The 18175-nt window shown below is 37.6% G+C and overlaps 1 protein-coding gene across 4 annotated transcripts in view; it reads left to right on the plus strand.

Annotated features, from left to right (window-relative positions):
• LOC131439646 (DENN domain-containing protein 5B) overlaps nt 1-17824 on the plus strand; it is a 55158-nt gene extending 37334 nt beyond the window's left edge. Inside the window, exons 2-14 of one of the 4 annotated variants that reach the window (XM_058610928.1) lie at nt 7057-7582; nt 7641-8658; nt 8720-8973; nt 9036-9245; nt 11194-11386; nt 11445-11712; nt 14313-14348; nt 14473-14811; nt 15032-15164; nt 15223-15619; nt 15678-15796; nt 15858-16502; nt 16560-17824. In XM_058610928.1, the coding sequence (XP_058466911.1) occupies nt 7057-7582; nt 7641-8658; nt 8720-8973; nt 9036-9245; nt 11194-11386; nt 11445-11712; nt 14313-14348; nt 14473-14811; nt 15032-15164; nt 15223-15619; nt 15678-15796; nt 15858-16502; nt 16560-16749 (4328 nt within the window). In that variant the 3' untranslated portion in view covers nt 16750-17824. The remainder of the gene's footprint in view (nt 1-7056; nt 7583-7640; nt 8659-8719; nt 8974-9035; nt 9246-11193; nt 11387-11444; nt 11713-14312; nt 14349-14472; nt 14812-15031; nt 15165-15222; nt 15620-15677; nt 15797-15857; nt 16503-16559) is intronic. The other 3 variants (XM_058610926.1, XM_058610925.1, XM_058610927.1) reach the window with 3 other exon arrangements.
• The last annotated feature ends 351 nt before the right edge of the window (nt 17825-18175 follow it).

The following is an 18175-nucleotide window of genomic DNA, read 5'->3' on the forward strand; positions in this document are numbered from 1 at the left end:
CTGTTATTGATAACTACTAAAAAAACTCTGATGCTTCCTGTTCGATTTAAAACTGCCTGCAAGCCTCTAAAAATCGTTGGACGAGACATGGGGTGCAGAGCTGCTAAATGTCACTATCAACGAGCAACTTTGCACGACGAAGATTGGAAAGTTTATGTCACTGGACTGCTGCCAACCAGACTTTACCAATCATCATATATTGAGTGTCTGAGAGCCGATCTGTCATAACTTAAATTCTCTTGATATTATACTCACCAAGACGCTCATTGATTGCCGATGCGATTGATATTATCTTCATTTCTCCTGTCACTGCTTGATTACGATGTGACTAAATATTAATCAAGCAGCATAAACATTGAATTAAATTCATGTACACCAATAAACTCCGAAATCCGATGACTTTTTACAAAGAACAATGAACTTTATCAATTTATGTTTATGTTACTACTCTCATGGAATTTTTTTACTTCAACAGGGAATAGAAGAATGAGAGAGAGAACAAAATGCGTCACCTGTCTTTGACTGAGTATACTTCTACTTGGTCATTGAACTATCGAGTATCTCATTTGACAGACACTTTGACCGTACCGATTACAGTTGACGATGATTTTAGTCAGTCTGTCAAGGTCATTTGACATGACTGACAATTTGCAGCTGTGATGGGGTGTTGACTCAATTTCCAATGGACAATAAGTTGTTTCAACACTTGTACTAAACATTTCGCTCAAACGCAAAATTGGGTATTCTCTCCTACTTTTCAACCGTTGAAAAAAAATCATTATGCTAACAACTGTTATTCATAGATGAGCTAGTAATATTTTTCCTGGTTTTTCACTAAAATTCCCGACTTTTTCCCGATTTTCCCGGTCACTTGCCACCCTGATAAAGTCACTCACTTTTCTCAGATATGGCTAAACCGATTTTCACAAACTTAGATTAAAATGAAAGCTCTCACAGTCCCATACAAAGTTCCTGAATTTCATTTGGATCTCACTTCCGGAATTACAGTATGATATGCACCAAAAATGTGAAAACAATGTTACTCACTTTACTCGGAGATGTCTGAACCGATTTTCACAAACTTAGATTAAAGTGAACGGTCTCATAGTCCCATACAAAATTCCTGAATATCATTTAGAACCGACTTCCGCTTCCGGAATTACAGAGTGATATGCACCCAACATGTTAAAATAATGCATTTAAAATGTGAAAATAAAGTAACTCCCTTTTTTCGGATATGGCTAATCCGATTTTCACAAACTTAGATTCAAATGAAAGGTCTCACAGTCCCATAGAAAGTTCCTGAATTTCATTTGAATCCGACTTCAGCTTCCGGAATTATAGGGTGATGTGCACCAAAAATGTGAAAATAATGTCACTCACAGAAGAAAATGAAAATGAGAAAGGTATCATTACACCACTAGGTGGATTAAAACAGAGTTTTAACATGTGTATCAACGATTTATTGATAGCATTTATATAGATGATTCTTATTAGTAGTAGAATTGATGCCTGCAATTATTCTGTGAACTTAAGAATCGGCTGCGAATCTTGTTGAAATAGAAGATCGAGTTCCGCATTACAATATTGTACCTTGGCTTCGCTTTTTACTGCTCAGATAAGATTACAAAAAGCATGTGGGTATTCTTCGTGGGTCAGCGTACAACCGACTGTGCACCAGAAACATGACACACCGGAACACTATTTAAGGAAGGGGGATTCAAGCGCAATGCGAATGAGACAAAACGGCGCCGTCGTTGGTCTACCATATCGAATTTAATCAGCGAAGTTACGTGTTTTTGCTAACAAACATGCGAATAGAGGCATCAAGGCTCGCCGGGAATGACATAGATAAAGCACAATGCGTAATCGGCTGATAACAATTATTTCTGGTAAATTTATTGGAAATGGATGAGGTATGGTGTCTTCTTGTGTCTGTCTGAATATTTGAACTTTAGTATAAATCTTATACTACTATTTCACACAATAAAGATTTACTGATTTTTCAAATAGAAACCGCTAATTGTTTTAAAATTGACAATTATTTTAGTCTCAGTTTCGAATGTTTTTCGAGTAATCGGTTCGAAAAATGAAAAATGAATAGCAATAAATAGATTTTGCGTCTTTGTTTGCATGTACTAGAAAATTTTGAATATCTTCTCGATGGTTTCAAAGTCATATCATATCATTCCTTCAGTTTTTAAAATGGATATTTTAATATTGCCGGTATTCTATACAGCTTCTATTTTTCGATTATAGAGGTTTTAACCATAAGGACATTCACCTCTGACCTCTGGTTGATTTTTAGCTAGAATATTATTGTTTTCAATGTTGTCTGTTTGGTTTGAATCAAAATTCGGGCTGAAATAAATGTTTGTTCCGGCTTATTTTGTTGTTGAAATAAACTTACAGTTCATTATATGTCAAAACCGACACCGGCCACGTCCGAATGCAGATCTACTTTAAAAGAAAGTAACGTTTGTTCAATGCATGTTACTACTAGAAACCGAGGAGTCCTCTTTGTTTCCACATGCATCACAGGAAGTTGTTTTGTTAGTAAATTTTCGAATAATATCATATGTTTATTGCTCTGGGTAGCCTGCTACCGAAAATACGTTGCAATTTTATCGCGTTCTGTATTAATAAGTGTTTCCTACTAAAATACAAAACTTCATCAGAAACATGTAACACTCCGGACAAACGGAGTTTCATGAGTTTCATTAATTCATTGTGTTTTTTTTTTCAATAAACAGTCGTAATATTGGCAAGATATCACTCGATCATCATCAATCGAACAACAGCGCCTTACGCGATACGAAGTAATGTCGATATCTACTCCCTAACCAAAATAATAAAATACCAAATGAATCCTCCTCGCAGTCTATACTATATTTACATACGTCCTAGTTAAGCACGGTCGCAAGAAATATCTGCACGGTTATAAACTTCACGCGTGAGTCTTATACTTAGCGTTTAAAACGAATAAAAATAGATCCAATGATCAAACGTTCCCCGAATAACCGACGGAGTTAAGTCTAGCCCAATTTTTAGTAAGGAGAAATATAATGAGATCATAAATTTTTTTTGGTTCAGTGTCCGAGTCCGAGATCAAATCAAAACTTATCCCGTTAAGTGAATAACGCGCATTTCATACCGGTGACATACTGAATATGTCCGGCGTGTACATATTGTGTGCATTTATCAGAAAACAGTTCTGTATGAAATGTTCAAAACGACGAATGTAACAATGAGAGATTCTCTTTGTTCATTTTCTCTTACGATTATTACGGTACTGTTAGCAATCCTTCACTCAAATTATTTACCGATAGTAATAACTAAAGCTATCATCTTTGAATCTGCACTGAAGAAATTACCGAAAAAGCAGGAATGTTTCGCAATAATCGAAAAAGAAAGTAAACAAAGAGAATCTCTCATTGTTACATTCGTCGTTTTGAACATTTCATACAGAACTGTTTTCTGATAAATGCACACAATATGTACACGCCGGACATATTCACTCGTTTTAACATTTTATACAGAGTTATTCGTTCGTTGAGACAAAGGCTGCTATTCGTACAACCCTCATCAAAGACGATAGCACTCACGACCACTCAACGAATCTCACGCATCTGACATCTGTCCAATGCATACCACTACAATGACAAAAAGCAAATGCGATGCCAACGTTTGTTTTGGTTTTTCTAATTCGCAAGGTGCCAAAATAGTTTGCCGGGTTTGTTCTAGTAGTATCCATGTAAAGTGCTATACGCATTGCTGTAAAAACGCGAGATGATACGCTTCTGAAAAATTTTTAATTCAAATTACAATTTCCTTGACATCAAAGGAGCTGTTGATTCAGTTTCCATAAAAATCATATCTGAGAGGTTGCATCAGCATGGTCTTTCGTCAGTTTTGAACAACTTTTTATATAATCTATTGTCTGTTTCTATATGTGATATGCGCATGGTGATTTGTCGACAATACGATTCAGTTACATGGGTCTTTCTCAGGGCTCATGCTTAAACCCCCTTTTATACAATTTTTACCTTATAAATATTGATGAATGTATCAACACATCTTGCACACTAAGACAACTTGCCGACGACAGCGTTGTGTCTATTATATGATCCAAAGCTGTCGATCTCCAAGGATCATTTCAAGATACCCTCAACAACTTGTCCACGTGGGCTCTTTAAATGGGTATCGAGTTCTCTATGAAAAAAATTGAGCTGGTTGTGTTTCCAAGGAAGCGAGAACCTGCACAATTACAGCTTCAACTAAGGGGTGAATCCATAGATCAGGTCCTTACATATCGGGTTCTGGTTCGACTCCAAAAGCACCTGGGCCAACAGAGAATCAACTTTCTTCGCACTATAACCAAATCATGGTGGGGTGTCACTCCAGGAGATCTGGTCAGTTTGTACTAAACAACTAATGAAATATGGGTCTTCTGCTTTCGCTCTACCGCGAATACGTATTTCATTAAGGTGGAAAGAATTCAGTATCGTTGTTTGCGTATTGCCTTAGGTTGTATGCAGTCAACTCATACGCTCATTTCTTGGATACTTCTGATTCTACTGTGTTTTGTGACAGATCCATGAGAGAAAAGATTCGTGAAATTAAGGATCACGTTTACCTCAAGTGGCGCCGAATATTTTTTAGAACAGTCAACTGTGAAAATATGTTTTACACTGACGGATCAAATCTCAACGGGTCCAAAGACTTCGGCATTTTCAATCAGAACATTATCGGTTCGTTTAAATTCAGTGAATCGGGTTCAGTTCGCATAATTAGCTGCTGTTCAGCATACCCTTGAGATCATTGAAACCTTGCCCAAGGACTATTATTTCATTGTCACGGACAGTCTAAGTTCAATAGAACCTCCAGGTGATGAAGCCAGGGAACCATCCCCCATATTCCGGGGAAAATAGGGAAACAGTTGAGAGCTTTATCTCGATGGTCTTACTTAATATCGTTAATCTGGGTCCCTGCGTATTGTTCCATTCCGGGCAATGCAAAGGCAGACTTATTGGGTAAACTGGGCGCATTAGAAGGTGATATTTACGAAAGATCAATGCAGATTCAATGATTTTTTTAGTATCTCTCATCAGAAAACTGTCAACGAAACCTTGGCTTATGGGGATGAACGTGAGTCGCTATTTCAATCGTGTTATGTAACAGGTTCATGTTAAATCACTACACTGTTTTTTATCTCTTTCTTTGCCGCAGAACGCCAGTTTGCTTTGAACTGATTCTTTGGAAGATTCATGTTTGAACCACCTAGACGTTGTACGCGGAAAACCACTCCATGACCTTTTTCGTAATGGCAAGATGCCCAATCCGACAAATTAAGAACGAAATGAGTTTGTTACTTGAAGAAACGGATATTTTTTCCAGGCTCTTCCACACATTAGTTTGCGGATAGATGGCCGCGAACGCGTTGTAAATGCTGCACTTGAAGCCACAAACAGATGGCATGCCACATTATATATTTGATAAAAATCCTGTAATGGAGACGACACTCTCCGCTTGTTTGCCACATGTCGATCAGAGAGGTTGAGGTACCTCTTGAAACTTTTAGTTTGCTCGAACGATTATTCAACAATTTCGACAATTTGGTAGGCCAAATGTTGACGCGTTGTCCCTATTACAGAAATACCATTTCGCACATCTATAAACGATGCTATCCTTAAAATGATGGTAAAGATAAAACTCATCGGCAGTTTTTTTCATTGCATAATTGAAAAAGTTCTTGTTGAAGCTGTCTAATTTTTATCGTATTTTAAGATGTCTAGTGAAGCGAACCAAACAACTACTTGAAGGCAACTGTACTACTCGAGTACAGTTGCCCTCAAGTAGTTGTTTGGTTCAAAATTGTTTTAAAACAACATGAAACATTGACTATCATTACTATCATACTACTACTAGCAAAATATGTTGTGGTTATGTTTTGTAGTTATGGTCCATACAAAATACTAGTTTGAATTGATCATTTATTTTATTGATTTTTCGTTGACAAAACTTTTGAAAATTATTTGTCAAGAGTCGTCGGATCTTACCGAAGTACAGTTGTTAGCGACATTAAATCTAATAGGTAGATCTTACGCGGCAGTCGTACGGAAATGATTCATAATTATTTATTTCACCGTTTTCACGATAAAAGAAATCGACTTTCAATAAAGAAAAAGCACCATGACTAAAATATGTGCCAAAGAATTAACTAGCAATATTTGCAATAATCAACGTATGTACTCTAATAACAACATTTTAGTAATTACAGATTTCCATGAAGTTGATGGAAATGGTTTGTCAATTAGTAATGCCAATGAAATGATTGCAACAGTAGCTTTTACTTGCATTTTCGGAGGTAAGCAATGTGGCGTCTCCACATAACGTGGGTGTTTTGGACCGTATCACCAGACCGCACATATAATGGTTTGAAAACAAAATGCTTATTGTAGATCTTAATAATCAGTTCATCAATCACCTGAAATGATCGTTAAACGTAAGCAGCACTTGAAACAAATAGTTGTGATTGGGTTACGTAGCCATTTATAATTCGATTCGATTGACTGCACTCCTGTTAATCATACACAATAAATTTTATTCTATACTCTACTCAACTACACACTTATAAAATAGTTCTGTTATCAGGTGTGTTATAACAATTAAGTTAATTCATCACCTACCTAACAGGTGGCTAGCAAGAAGTTCTGTTTGCTTTTTAATAAATATCACCGTTCATAGCTGCCAGTGTTGAGCTGTTCAACCCAAAGCACAAAGTCTGACTTGTGCTAGCCATTCCTTTCTTGTAGATATTACAAATAACTTACCAGATGCTTGCTTAGAATTCCGACCGTACAGAAAAAATATTGACTGGCTCACAAAATATACCTACAAGCAAATATATGTTGGTATATACGTTAGAACTTGTTGCTGATGTCTGCTCACCCGGCAAATGTCAAATAACTATCAACATAGTAGTACACCCGTAGTGGGTAATGATTGTTGCACATTAGTTTCATTTTTTTTTTATTTTCGCTCGCTCATTTACAGGTGACAGTCTGCACTGCTCCCCACTAGATCGAGCATATAAGAGCAAACCGTTGGCGCATTATCCGGAGAATGTCGCATGGAACCCGTTCGATGCACATGGCATCTGTATGCTTTCCTTGCCACAGGGGTTGCGTTTCCGAACGCAGAAACACAACATTGAGCCCCGATTTCACGCGTTTGCAACTACCCGAGAGGATGGCAAGCGATGTTACGGTTTTAGCTTGGTGTTCTACGAGGAGGTACGCAACCGACAGATTTGCAGTGCCATGCACACTCTACAATCGATGTTCATCACGGAGATATCTAGTTCCCAGCAACCTCCCCCCGCGACATTACGACGGGTGAAGGAAAGTCCTGTGAGTCGATCCTTGCCGAGACACTTCAAGATTGCTGCACAAGCTCCAGCGTCCGCTCTGAGCTATTACGATATTACTAAGGATAAGTTGTATGTAGCTAAAAGTCTTTCGCTCGTCTGTCAGGTGCCGTATGCTCACGTCGCTGAGTTGTTCCTTAAGAATCTCTTCAAGTGAGTGTACTATGTAGGTGATAATGAAAACGAACTAAATGACCTTTTTGCATTCCAGGTGTCTTCCCCGCCATCCCGGATCTCGACTTAGTCTCGAGAGTTACGTGTACAATATTCTGTACGAGGTATCCACACCCCCTCCAGGAAAGTCCATCCGAATATATATACCACCAGAAGAACCTCATCTACCTCCAATTGCCACAATTTTGCAACGACCTGCACTAAAAGATGAACTTCCTTTCATGGATTTTCCGCTCAGATTGCTGTTTACCTATTTGAGTGTAGATTGTGCAATACAGCTGTTCACCTGCGTACTACTAGAGAACCAAGTGTTGCTGCGTTCTTCCGATTACCAGAAGCTCACCATCATAGCAGAATGTATAACATCGCTTCTGTTCCCTTTTCAGTGGCAGCACGTTTATGCACCAATACTTCCCGCGTCTCTGCACCATTTTCTGGATGCTCCGGTACCTTTCGTGATGGGTCTACATTCGGATTCCGATAGCAGTGTACGCATTGGTAGTGAAGCCAATCTATGCTATGTAGATATCGATAAAAAGTCTGTACAACTTCCCGAAGAATTACCGGCTTTTCCACATCGTCATGACTTTATTGCCGAAATAACCGCCGTGCTCGATAAGTACCAAGTACCTCGTGATAGATCGCTGGATCCACCGTCAATCCTCAGTCCAAAGAATCTCCTCAAAGATCACGATATGATGACGACTAGTTGTACATTGCCTTCGGGACTGCATATCAGAAGAAAACATTCGCTGCACGATGTTCTCGATTGGGACCGCCCTAGTTCACCTGACTTACCACTTCCTACAACTGCGGTACCCTCACGACCAGACGTTCGTCAACGAATCGTAGATATAGTCCGGCGTAGTGGCGGAGACGAAGTCGACTCCGGTACCAATGAAGTTATGCCCAGCGCCAAGCAGAAACAACCTCTCAGTACTCTGGAACAATACTACGAAGATCTGAAACTGAACAATTCCATTAGAGAGATTTTCCTCAACAGATTCGTACAGATGTTTGCCGCGTACGAGCAATTTGTGATTCTCCCAAATCAGGTGAAATCAAATAATTGTCCTGTCATAAATAAACTGTTTTAACTGAAAGATTATTTTACAGGATAAAGAAGACTGGCTTAGTAATCGCGAATCTCTACACAACTTCGATAAAGCTTCGTTTCTTTCGGACCAGCCGCAGCACCATCGACCGTTTCTATCGCAGTTTCTAGAAAGTCAAATGTTTGTGACATTAATTGACAACAAGATCATGCTCTCTTGGGGTGATGACGGAGGAAATGGCTGTTCCCTCGATAGCTTAAACGGTGATGTGGAATACAATCTGAAGCTGTTTGACAATCGCATTAGAATTCTGAAGTAAATAAGTATATTTTTTAATCGATAGCGTACCATTCTAAAAGTTCACATTTTCGCTCCAGGAAACGTTACGGAGGCGAAAGTATGATCCGCACCGCAAACTACGAGCCCTGCTTGCTGGCACGAGAAACTCAGAAGCTTTTGGACAAGCGACTGGCCAGTGTTGATATGGAGGTATCACCGCCCAGTGAAATCTTGGACAAGCGACCTCCGTACTACCGAAGTTTTCCATTACTGGAAAAAACCGTACTGAACCAGGAGTGCGCCTCGAGGTACGCAAAGGGCGTTTTTGAGTGTGTTGAGAACGGGACTAAAACAAAAATATTGGAACGAAAACAAAATGCTTTGCATCGTTCTTAATTTCAAGTTGCATTACGCAACAATGCTTGCTTTGCGAGGTTGCGAAGAGGGAATGCTTCTGACATAAAAAGGGAACCTTATCGAGAACGAGAGGAAATTCGCGATTTGTTTTCGTGTGATTTGTGTTATTTCTTGCATTAATTGATGATACACGTCTTTGTCTAGTAGTGAGCATTATTGTGATTAGAAATTTTAAAATACTTGTTTTATTTTGTGTTGAATGTTGTGGTCATGTGTAGTAACTGTACATTTAGAGTATATTTATTAGATTATTAATTTTAATAGGCTGTACGTTGATTCGTTGTTTGAATTTCAATTTATGAAATGCACATAAAAATTTAGGTATAAAGTACACGTGAACTTTACAATACCAATGCGTTTACCAATAAAAACCAATCAACATGGGCCAGGTAGGTTGATTCCAATTGCTTTTGGTATATGGTAGTTTTTCTATGGTTATGGTTCAGCGATCTGGTTTGTGATCCAATACTGTGTGAGCATTAATTAAATTAGTCACTATGATAAAAGTGACTTCAGTTACTACTAAGCGTCAAAACAAACCAACCAAAATGTTTTTTAGTCAACCTGCTTGGCTCGTTAGGTAAAGCAACAGTTACTTCCGTTCCGAAGTCAATATCAGATCGAAATTATTGAAAAGATACACACGCATGACTGCATGATCTTATTGTAGTTACTCTCGTTGATAGTAACAAATGCCTAGTGCGAACAATTGCAGATAATTAGTCCACTAAAACAGATTACAGATTACATTACTCTCGAATGATTTGGCGGTATGCGAAATAAGTAGCAGGTAAAAACTAACAACACGCGATTTTTCAAAACGAATGAGTTTTCATGCATCAAAACTACTCATGATAAACGAAAATCAAACGCTTTTAGGGTATCACACAAACAATAAATAAAAATCCTTATTATTTAGTATAGCTTCTATCTAACATATCTACCAATAGATGAGCCTGCTTGGCTCCGTCCATCCAGCCGTGATTTTTAGTTTTGCTCGATATACCTAATGTCAACTTTAACCGTTTAGTAATATAGTCATTTATTTGCTAGATTTTATAATCGAAAATTGTCGAAATATATGATTCATTTTTCAAATTCTAATTGTTGCGTTTGGATTTGCACTGTAATTGGTAATTAGGCCTTTGCAAAAAAATTAAAATTTCAAAAAATTAATCAACAAAGTGAAGCTTAGAAAATTCCAAACATCTCCTATTTAAAACGAATCTTTTGAACATGATTAATATTTTAATGGTGTTATAGTGGAAAGGTTTAAATTCAATGAAGTCGTTTGAACCTACGATCACCATTTCTTTTTAAAATAATCGCATTCTGATCGCACCAATCTTGTATATGCTTAGTGCATGTTAAGAAACGATAAGAATTACCTAAAGTGGGAAATTAAAATATACACAATAATGTTTTTTATTAGTACCTATGTCGCTTGACCTAAATGACATAACATAACATTCACAGTCCTTCAATCAAAAAGTCAACAGATCACTGCTTTCCAATTCAGTTTGACATTTCTTCGGGCTGTGTTCTAGAGAAAACTAGTTTAGGGGTCTGACTATTCCTGTAAAGCAAATTGTTGCCATGAGGATCAACCTTCTATTTCAATTATTATTATTAAAATTTGCTACCCTGGAGACAGGTAAGGATTTTTATTTGCTTGTAAATACACACTAGGCACGCTCACAGAGGCATATAAACTGCATGAAGAATGTTTTTTTTGTTTTGTAATTTTTGAAGTTTTCTGAAAGAATACAACAAGTGAGACCGAGGTAGTTACTGATGGAATACGTGGACACCCACGATCCCTACACTTGTTTATTTTAGGGGTAGCAGTTTGAGGAGAGTCAAGAATGGCTCCAAATGGAAGGTGAAAGAGATTTCCCTGGACAGTGGCAATAAGGAAAACGATGGCGGTGGAAATAAGTCGAACCGAAACTCGGCCAACCTTTCGGGAACGGAAATCAGTCCTGCACTCATGGCGCAAGCGAACTGGACGTTTGTGGAAAAATTACTGAAGGTTTGTTCTTAAGGATATCCATGATGCATTGAATGCATTTAACTATACTTTCTTGTAGGACTGCAAAAGTAAAACCAAACGCATGCTACTGGAGAAAATGGGAACCGAAGCAATCGAACTGGGTCTAAGTGGGGAGGCATCGGTGATCGGAGTGGAGGAAAACACGATGATCGCTTCGTTGTGTGACTTACTTGAAAAGGTATGGTCCCACGGTTTGGTGAACAAACAGGGAAAATCGGCTCTCTGGACGCACTTGACGGCCTACTTGGAAATAAAAGACTGTCAAAACCCGAGCAAGCAAATCGATACCAACTATCTAACACCTGGTAAGTAGTAGACCGATGATCACGCAAAACAAATACTTTACTTACTTTTCGTGACATGTGTGCCACCGGATTCCAAAAGATCATAAGTATTTATTTGTACGCAAATATCTGGAATATTTTGATTGTTACCGTAATCTCATACGTGGCAAACCAGTCATTTTTTTGAAAAACAAAAAAAACATGATTTCTTCCTTATAAAAAGTGTGACGCAATAACAGCTCACATTAATTTCATTTCAACCTTTTTTATTTTTCAACTAAAACCTGTAGTAATAAAATAATCTCAGTAATTGATCATCGAATATAACAACAATTGCTAAAGTTAGAGAATTTAGTCGAATTTATAATCATACGAATGCACGATGGTGTTCATAGCACTTAGGACCATTGTAAGCATTCGCAGAACATTTGTACTACATTAATTATGTTTGCTTTGGAACCGGTCAAATCGCTGACGCAAATAATTCCATTAAATCAAAAGTAATCCACCAGTTATCAATATTGCATTCATTATGAATACTGAGTACTGAGAAATGTACAATTACGAGCCATACCCCCAAAGAAAATCGTGCGTTCGACATTAATTATTCAGAGTTCTTAACTTTTACAATTTGTGTACACGTGTTAATAGCTAAAATCGAAAATGATGATCCCGCAAGCAGTTGAGGGACAAGATTTCTGGTAAAATGCAAAAAAACACATTGTCTTTGAAAGCTCTACTGATCGGATCAGTTCATTTTTTACACAATCTTTCTTGTTACAAGAGCTTACTATAAAGCTGTTGCGGTAAATTTTATTAAATTAATAAATTTATTATCATAATAATTCAATTGTTCAAACAATATTTTGACATTGATACCCCCAACGAAATAAATAGAAAAAATACGTTTTGTATGCTGATATTTCTACTAAAAATGCGTGTTATAGTGTACTATGCATAATTCGTGTCGCGCGCTCGAAATCTCTAATTTGCGGCAATGTGTGTTTTTGGTGGAAAAACCAGCGTACATAATTGTATTTTTTTAATTTCATTTTTTGTTAGGGGTATCAATGTAAAAATATTGCTTGAACAGTTGAATTATTACTATAATAAGTTAAATAATAAAATAAAACTTATCATTATAGCTATATAGTAAGCTCATGTAATAAGGAAGATTGTGTAAAAAAATGGAATTGATCTGACCAGTACAATTGGATATAATAAATGTCAAAGACAGGGTTATAGTTTTAACATATCATTTGATTATAGCAAAACTTGAAAAAAATATAATTAAAAAAAAATTTGTTTAGCGAAAATCCTGATACACGTGTCAACTTGATTTATGAGAAGATGCTACAAAAAAAATTGATGAGATTTAACTTGCATCCGTCCCTTAAAGATTGTAACACAAAAGTTCTAATGTATCAATTTGATATATGCCACCGGACCTGAATTGACACCAAGAACAACAAGATAACATATTTTTCAAACTGTTACAATATATCTTTTCTTTTCTACTTATGTAGGATTAGATACAGCCGGATAAATTCGATTTGTTTCTAGATTAGCCTGAGGGCAGTAAATTTGCCAAATGTATTGAATATCGAAACATATTTTCCAATATATTTAGCAACTGGTCACAGATTTCCTTTGCGAGAATACCGATAATTGCGCACTCGCACGTTCAAAACCTAGACAACAATTTTTTGTTATGGTAATGAATTTTGTCAGTATCAAGAACAAATTTTCTTATGTGTAATGTACTCAACGGAGTTACAAATTGGTCATTACAGAAACATACTTCATCCTCTACCTAAAATTTTACAACCACTTCTGAGAAACAAGAAGTGTCTGTGATTTTCAAGAAGAATTATTACACACCTAATTTGATAACTTTCACCTTAGACAATCAAGCCACATTCTACAATCCACCTCTCCCCTCTCCTCCTCTCCTGCAACGAGAACACCCAACATCTTGATTTGCAAAGAATTATCTATGCTCGTGAGACGCTCGTTTCGCAGAAAATCAGATCAATTAGACCTTTGACCCTTGTGAGGTACATTTGCTACCTCTTTCCCCTGAGAATATTATTGAACCTCCTCTGAGACGAGAATATTATAACCACTGATCAAGAAGATTCAATTCTTGTAAAATTCGATTAGTTTCACCTGAAATTCTCCTGCTAGGGACACTTGCTACTCTTTCCACCCACAGGAAAATACCCGTATGACTTCTTTAAAAGTGCAATAAATATCTGTACCAACTTTGGTTGAAACAAAACGCACAAATTTATCACGTTACCAATACATATGTGTGTGTATTTTCCGCTGAATGGTTACACTATCATACAGAAACAAGTTCAAGTAGTTCTGATAGGCTCACATTGATATATAGCAACGCTGTGTACTGCCTTCATGAATTGTAACAATTTGATACAAAGGAACCAACAACATTCCGAATCAAACTTACCTTCTTCAATTTGAACCAACTGATTAAACAAAGGCAACATACTCCCTTCGATAAATGAATTTAAGGATTGAGATTGTTGAAAGAGCTTTTGGCGGCGCACATGATCATTATTATCGACAATGTTTAAAATACTCAAACTTTTAACATGCAGCATTGGCGTGGACGGTTATGAGAAAGCGGATGGATTGTACGTTTATATGTGTAACTTCTCCATAAAGCTTTGTTCTTTCTATTTCTTTTAATATTTAATATACCCTTTTTAATTATGTACTATTCCTATTCTGTTTCCTTCATTCGTCGTTATTTTGTAGCGAGTTGCACTAGTCCAAAATCAAGTTTTAATCGCAATGATAAAAACACTAAGCTCACCATTAGTCCTACTGAAACATCCAAGAGCAATAATGGTGGTAGTTCCAATAATAGCAATAGTAGAACCAGATTTAACAAAATGATTCAACTTAAACGTAACTCAAATAAACCTCCCCGGGTTGCGAATCGCAACGAACCTATTTCTTTGTCCTCGCCGGAAATGTCTCCTACAGCCGCTAGTCGGTTGAGCAATTTTGTGTTGCCTAGCATAATTGCTAATTTGGTGGGGTCAAAGTACGCGAGTGTACCGACGAGCGATAAAATTCACGGTAGTACCAATGGTAAGTGTGGGTTTCTCTGGCAAAAGTGCAACCACCAACCTTTATTAATTAGTTTATACTAATATTGGCGGGATGCACGCGAACTAATGATGAGACTAGCCCGATTATTGCTTGGCTTTGGTAACTAATATAGTAATGCGTGTTAGCACTAACACTAACTTTGTGTAAGTTCAGCAGTGTGAATGCTATAAGTATACTAATTGTCCTATACTTCGCGTAGATTTATCATCGCTGGCAATCGAACCGGAGATACCTCTTTCGCCAACCAGAGGTCGCTCGAAGTCGCGTGATCGAAAAAGTTTAGGACCTGAACAGCTGCGACCATTACCTGAATCCTTGGAATTCGATATAAGGTGAGAACACATTAATAAGTCCAGTATCATAACAAGCATTCATACTGTTTACATACAGAAACATACTCGCAATGACTGACATCAAAACTCACATCGGTTATGCGCGAGCCTGGGTACGATTGGCCCTGGAAAAGAAACTGCTGTCCCGCCACCTTCGGTCACTTTTATCAGACACGGCTCTCTTGCGACAACTGTACAAACGTTCTGGTTTCGTTCGATGTGACGATGAAGTGGAACAATTTTTGTATCATCTGCTAACATTGAATGCAGTCGACTATTTTTGTTTCACTAACACTTATCCTACGACTAAGCTACCGTACCGAGTTGTGATATTTCCGTCAAAGAAAGGTTCTGCCGCAACAACTTCGTCCAATGTGTGGATTGCTATTTCTGGAACTTTGGGGGAAACGCAGCAGATTAGCGTTCCGCGGCATTCTTTAGAATTCGTCTTTCATGTAACTTCTAACATAACAGTTTCGTCTTGTACCATATTATAGCTAACTGTTATTACAGCACAAAACATTGGGAATTTTGACATCGCTGAGGATCGGCCACGATGACACGGGTATGTCTTCGAAATGGCTAGTTGAACATGTCGTTGTCAGAAATGAAGTTACTGGTCACACTTATAAGTACGAGAACGCGTAAATTTAGCAGTAATTGAATCAATTAACAGATCTAATCTATTGACAGATTCCCTTGTGGTCGATGGCTCGGGCGCGGCATAGACGATGGATCAATCGAGCGGTTGCTAATTGGACAACTGGTGCCACGTACCGTGGATAGTGAGGAATTGGTTGAAGCCTGTAGAACACCTCCGCGAACACGTAGTCCCAGTATCCAACGCCCGGAGATACGACCTTCTGACATTCAGCACATGTTAGGCGATTGCGTGAATGCAATCGTTAAGTGGCACTATCGACCAAGTCGAGAAAGAGATGCCAGTTCACTAACGAATTTACTCTGTGGAGAGAATGGACTAGTCAAGTGCTTGGAACAAGCATTTCTTTGCGGTTTCCGTTCACAACGACTGTTCGGAAGGAACCTTTATCTGTGGGATTACTTTGTTCGGGTTAAAGAACAGTTCGAGGCTAGCCTGGTTGAAGAATCGGTCGACATGGTTCGAGGAGGAGGTTCGGCCAGCAATTCACCTCCTACGAGTGGCTCTAGCCCGGAGTCTCCTCCGCAAGGTTCAACGACTGTGCATCCCCCTGTGGCAAGGCAAGAACTTTCTGCCGTATGGCGATGTTACTGCCATTTAATGGATGAAATTAACAATGTCAAACAGACGCTCGGTAAGGATGGACGATTCCAACTATTCATCTGCCTTAGCATACGGTAAATCACCGAACATTTTTTAGTTTGTTAGAATTTTCTCAATCAAATTCGTTTCAGAGAGCACCTCCTTCATCGTATGCTGGTGCCTATGGCTTATACTAGGGTTACTACCGAGATGTACGAAGAACAGAGTTTTATGCGCAAGAAAGGTCTACTGACATTCCTACGACAAATTTTGGAGCCCTTAGATGAGTTCCATATAGTTTTGGAAAACTCTATCACTCAAGGCATCGGATCTCAGTGTTAGGTTGTGTTGGTGCAGAGCACCCCTCAAGTAATCATTCGAATGTCGCCGAAAACTAAATACTCAACTAATCCTATGCTCTTATTTTCGAAACTCATTTTTCAATTATAAACAATTATAAGAATGTTGCGTAGAACAAATATTTTTTACATGTAACTTTGATAAATTCATCACAAATGGATGAGCAAATGAGTGATTGAAATCAATGGCCAAAGATTAGATTTTTTCAAATACGTTATTCATATATTTTCAAATTTTTTCGTTCTATGTTGTAATTATATCAAATATGATTTTAATTTGATTTGTTATGCATTATCTATTTTGATGGTTTTAAGAGGTTATGTTCAGCGTTCTCGTTTAAGTGGAACTATATTTCGTTGAAAACAAAATTTGTGCCAAAATTGAGTTGAAAAAAGTGAAACAGTAGAAACTTTAAATAATCTAATAAATTGGGTATAACCCAACTGTGAATAATTTCCATAGTAAAGGACCATTCGACCACAACACGTAGATGCATAAATATAAATGCTAACAAATGAAAATTCAATGGTTCAATGTATTAAAGATTTTTTAAACGAAGAAACAACACACTCTCGGAAATCTAAATATTACCAAAAACTAATGCAGCTTTTTTCAGTGAAACAAATTTACCACTATTCAACAAAATATACTTCCGTTTCCGAAGAAAAATACTTGAACGTAGTATCAACATTAGTCAACATTAGAGTTGTGAAGCTGTAGTACGGTTCCTAAGTTAAGAGAACATTTAAAAACTAGTAATAAAAAGCACTCCCATGGACAAAACTATTCCGTCTTTCAAATTGAAAATATCAACCGAAACAAAAACTTCTAATTGTGCCCCAAAAGATCTTCCGGAGAAATTGAATTTACTGAACCTGAGGGAATAGCGCTTTTCATAATTAACATTCGATCAACGAAAACGATTTCATCTAAATCCTAATTGTATGATTGTATGTGTTTGTTGTAGCTGACAATGGAATACAGGTTTATGTTTATGAAGTAGAAAAAGTAACTTGTATGGATCAGATTGGTATGAAAATAAAATCGGCTCTACTTGACCCAATATGCTCATGAGTTATTATTTATGATATCGTTTTTTATACTTATTTCAACAATATGATGATTAATTTCTAATATTTAGAGTAGCCTAATATTCAATTTAACCCGGGTTAGCGGTTCAATGCATAGGACGCTGGTCTTACAAGCCAGTTGTCGTATGTTCGAGCCCCGACCTGAAAGGATTCTTAGTTTCAGTAGGATCCATAGTACTAGCCATGCAATGATTATGTATGTACGCTAAGAATCGGCTGCGAAGTCTGTTGAAACAGAAAGGCCAAATTCCACGAAAGAAAACTAATGCCAAGACTTTGCTAATATTTACGTGGCCCTGGTTGGCAGCTCAATGCAT

Source organism: Malaya genurostris, chromosome 3 (assembly GCF_030247185.1).
Source record: "Malaya genurostris strain Urasoe2022 chromosome 3, Malgen_1.1, whole genome shotgun sequence".
NCBI lineage: Eukaryota > Metazoa > Arthropoda > Insecta > Diptera > Culicidae > Malaya > Malaya genurostris.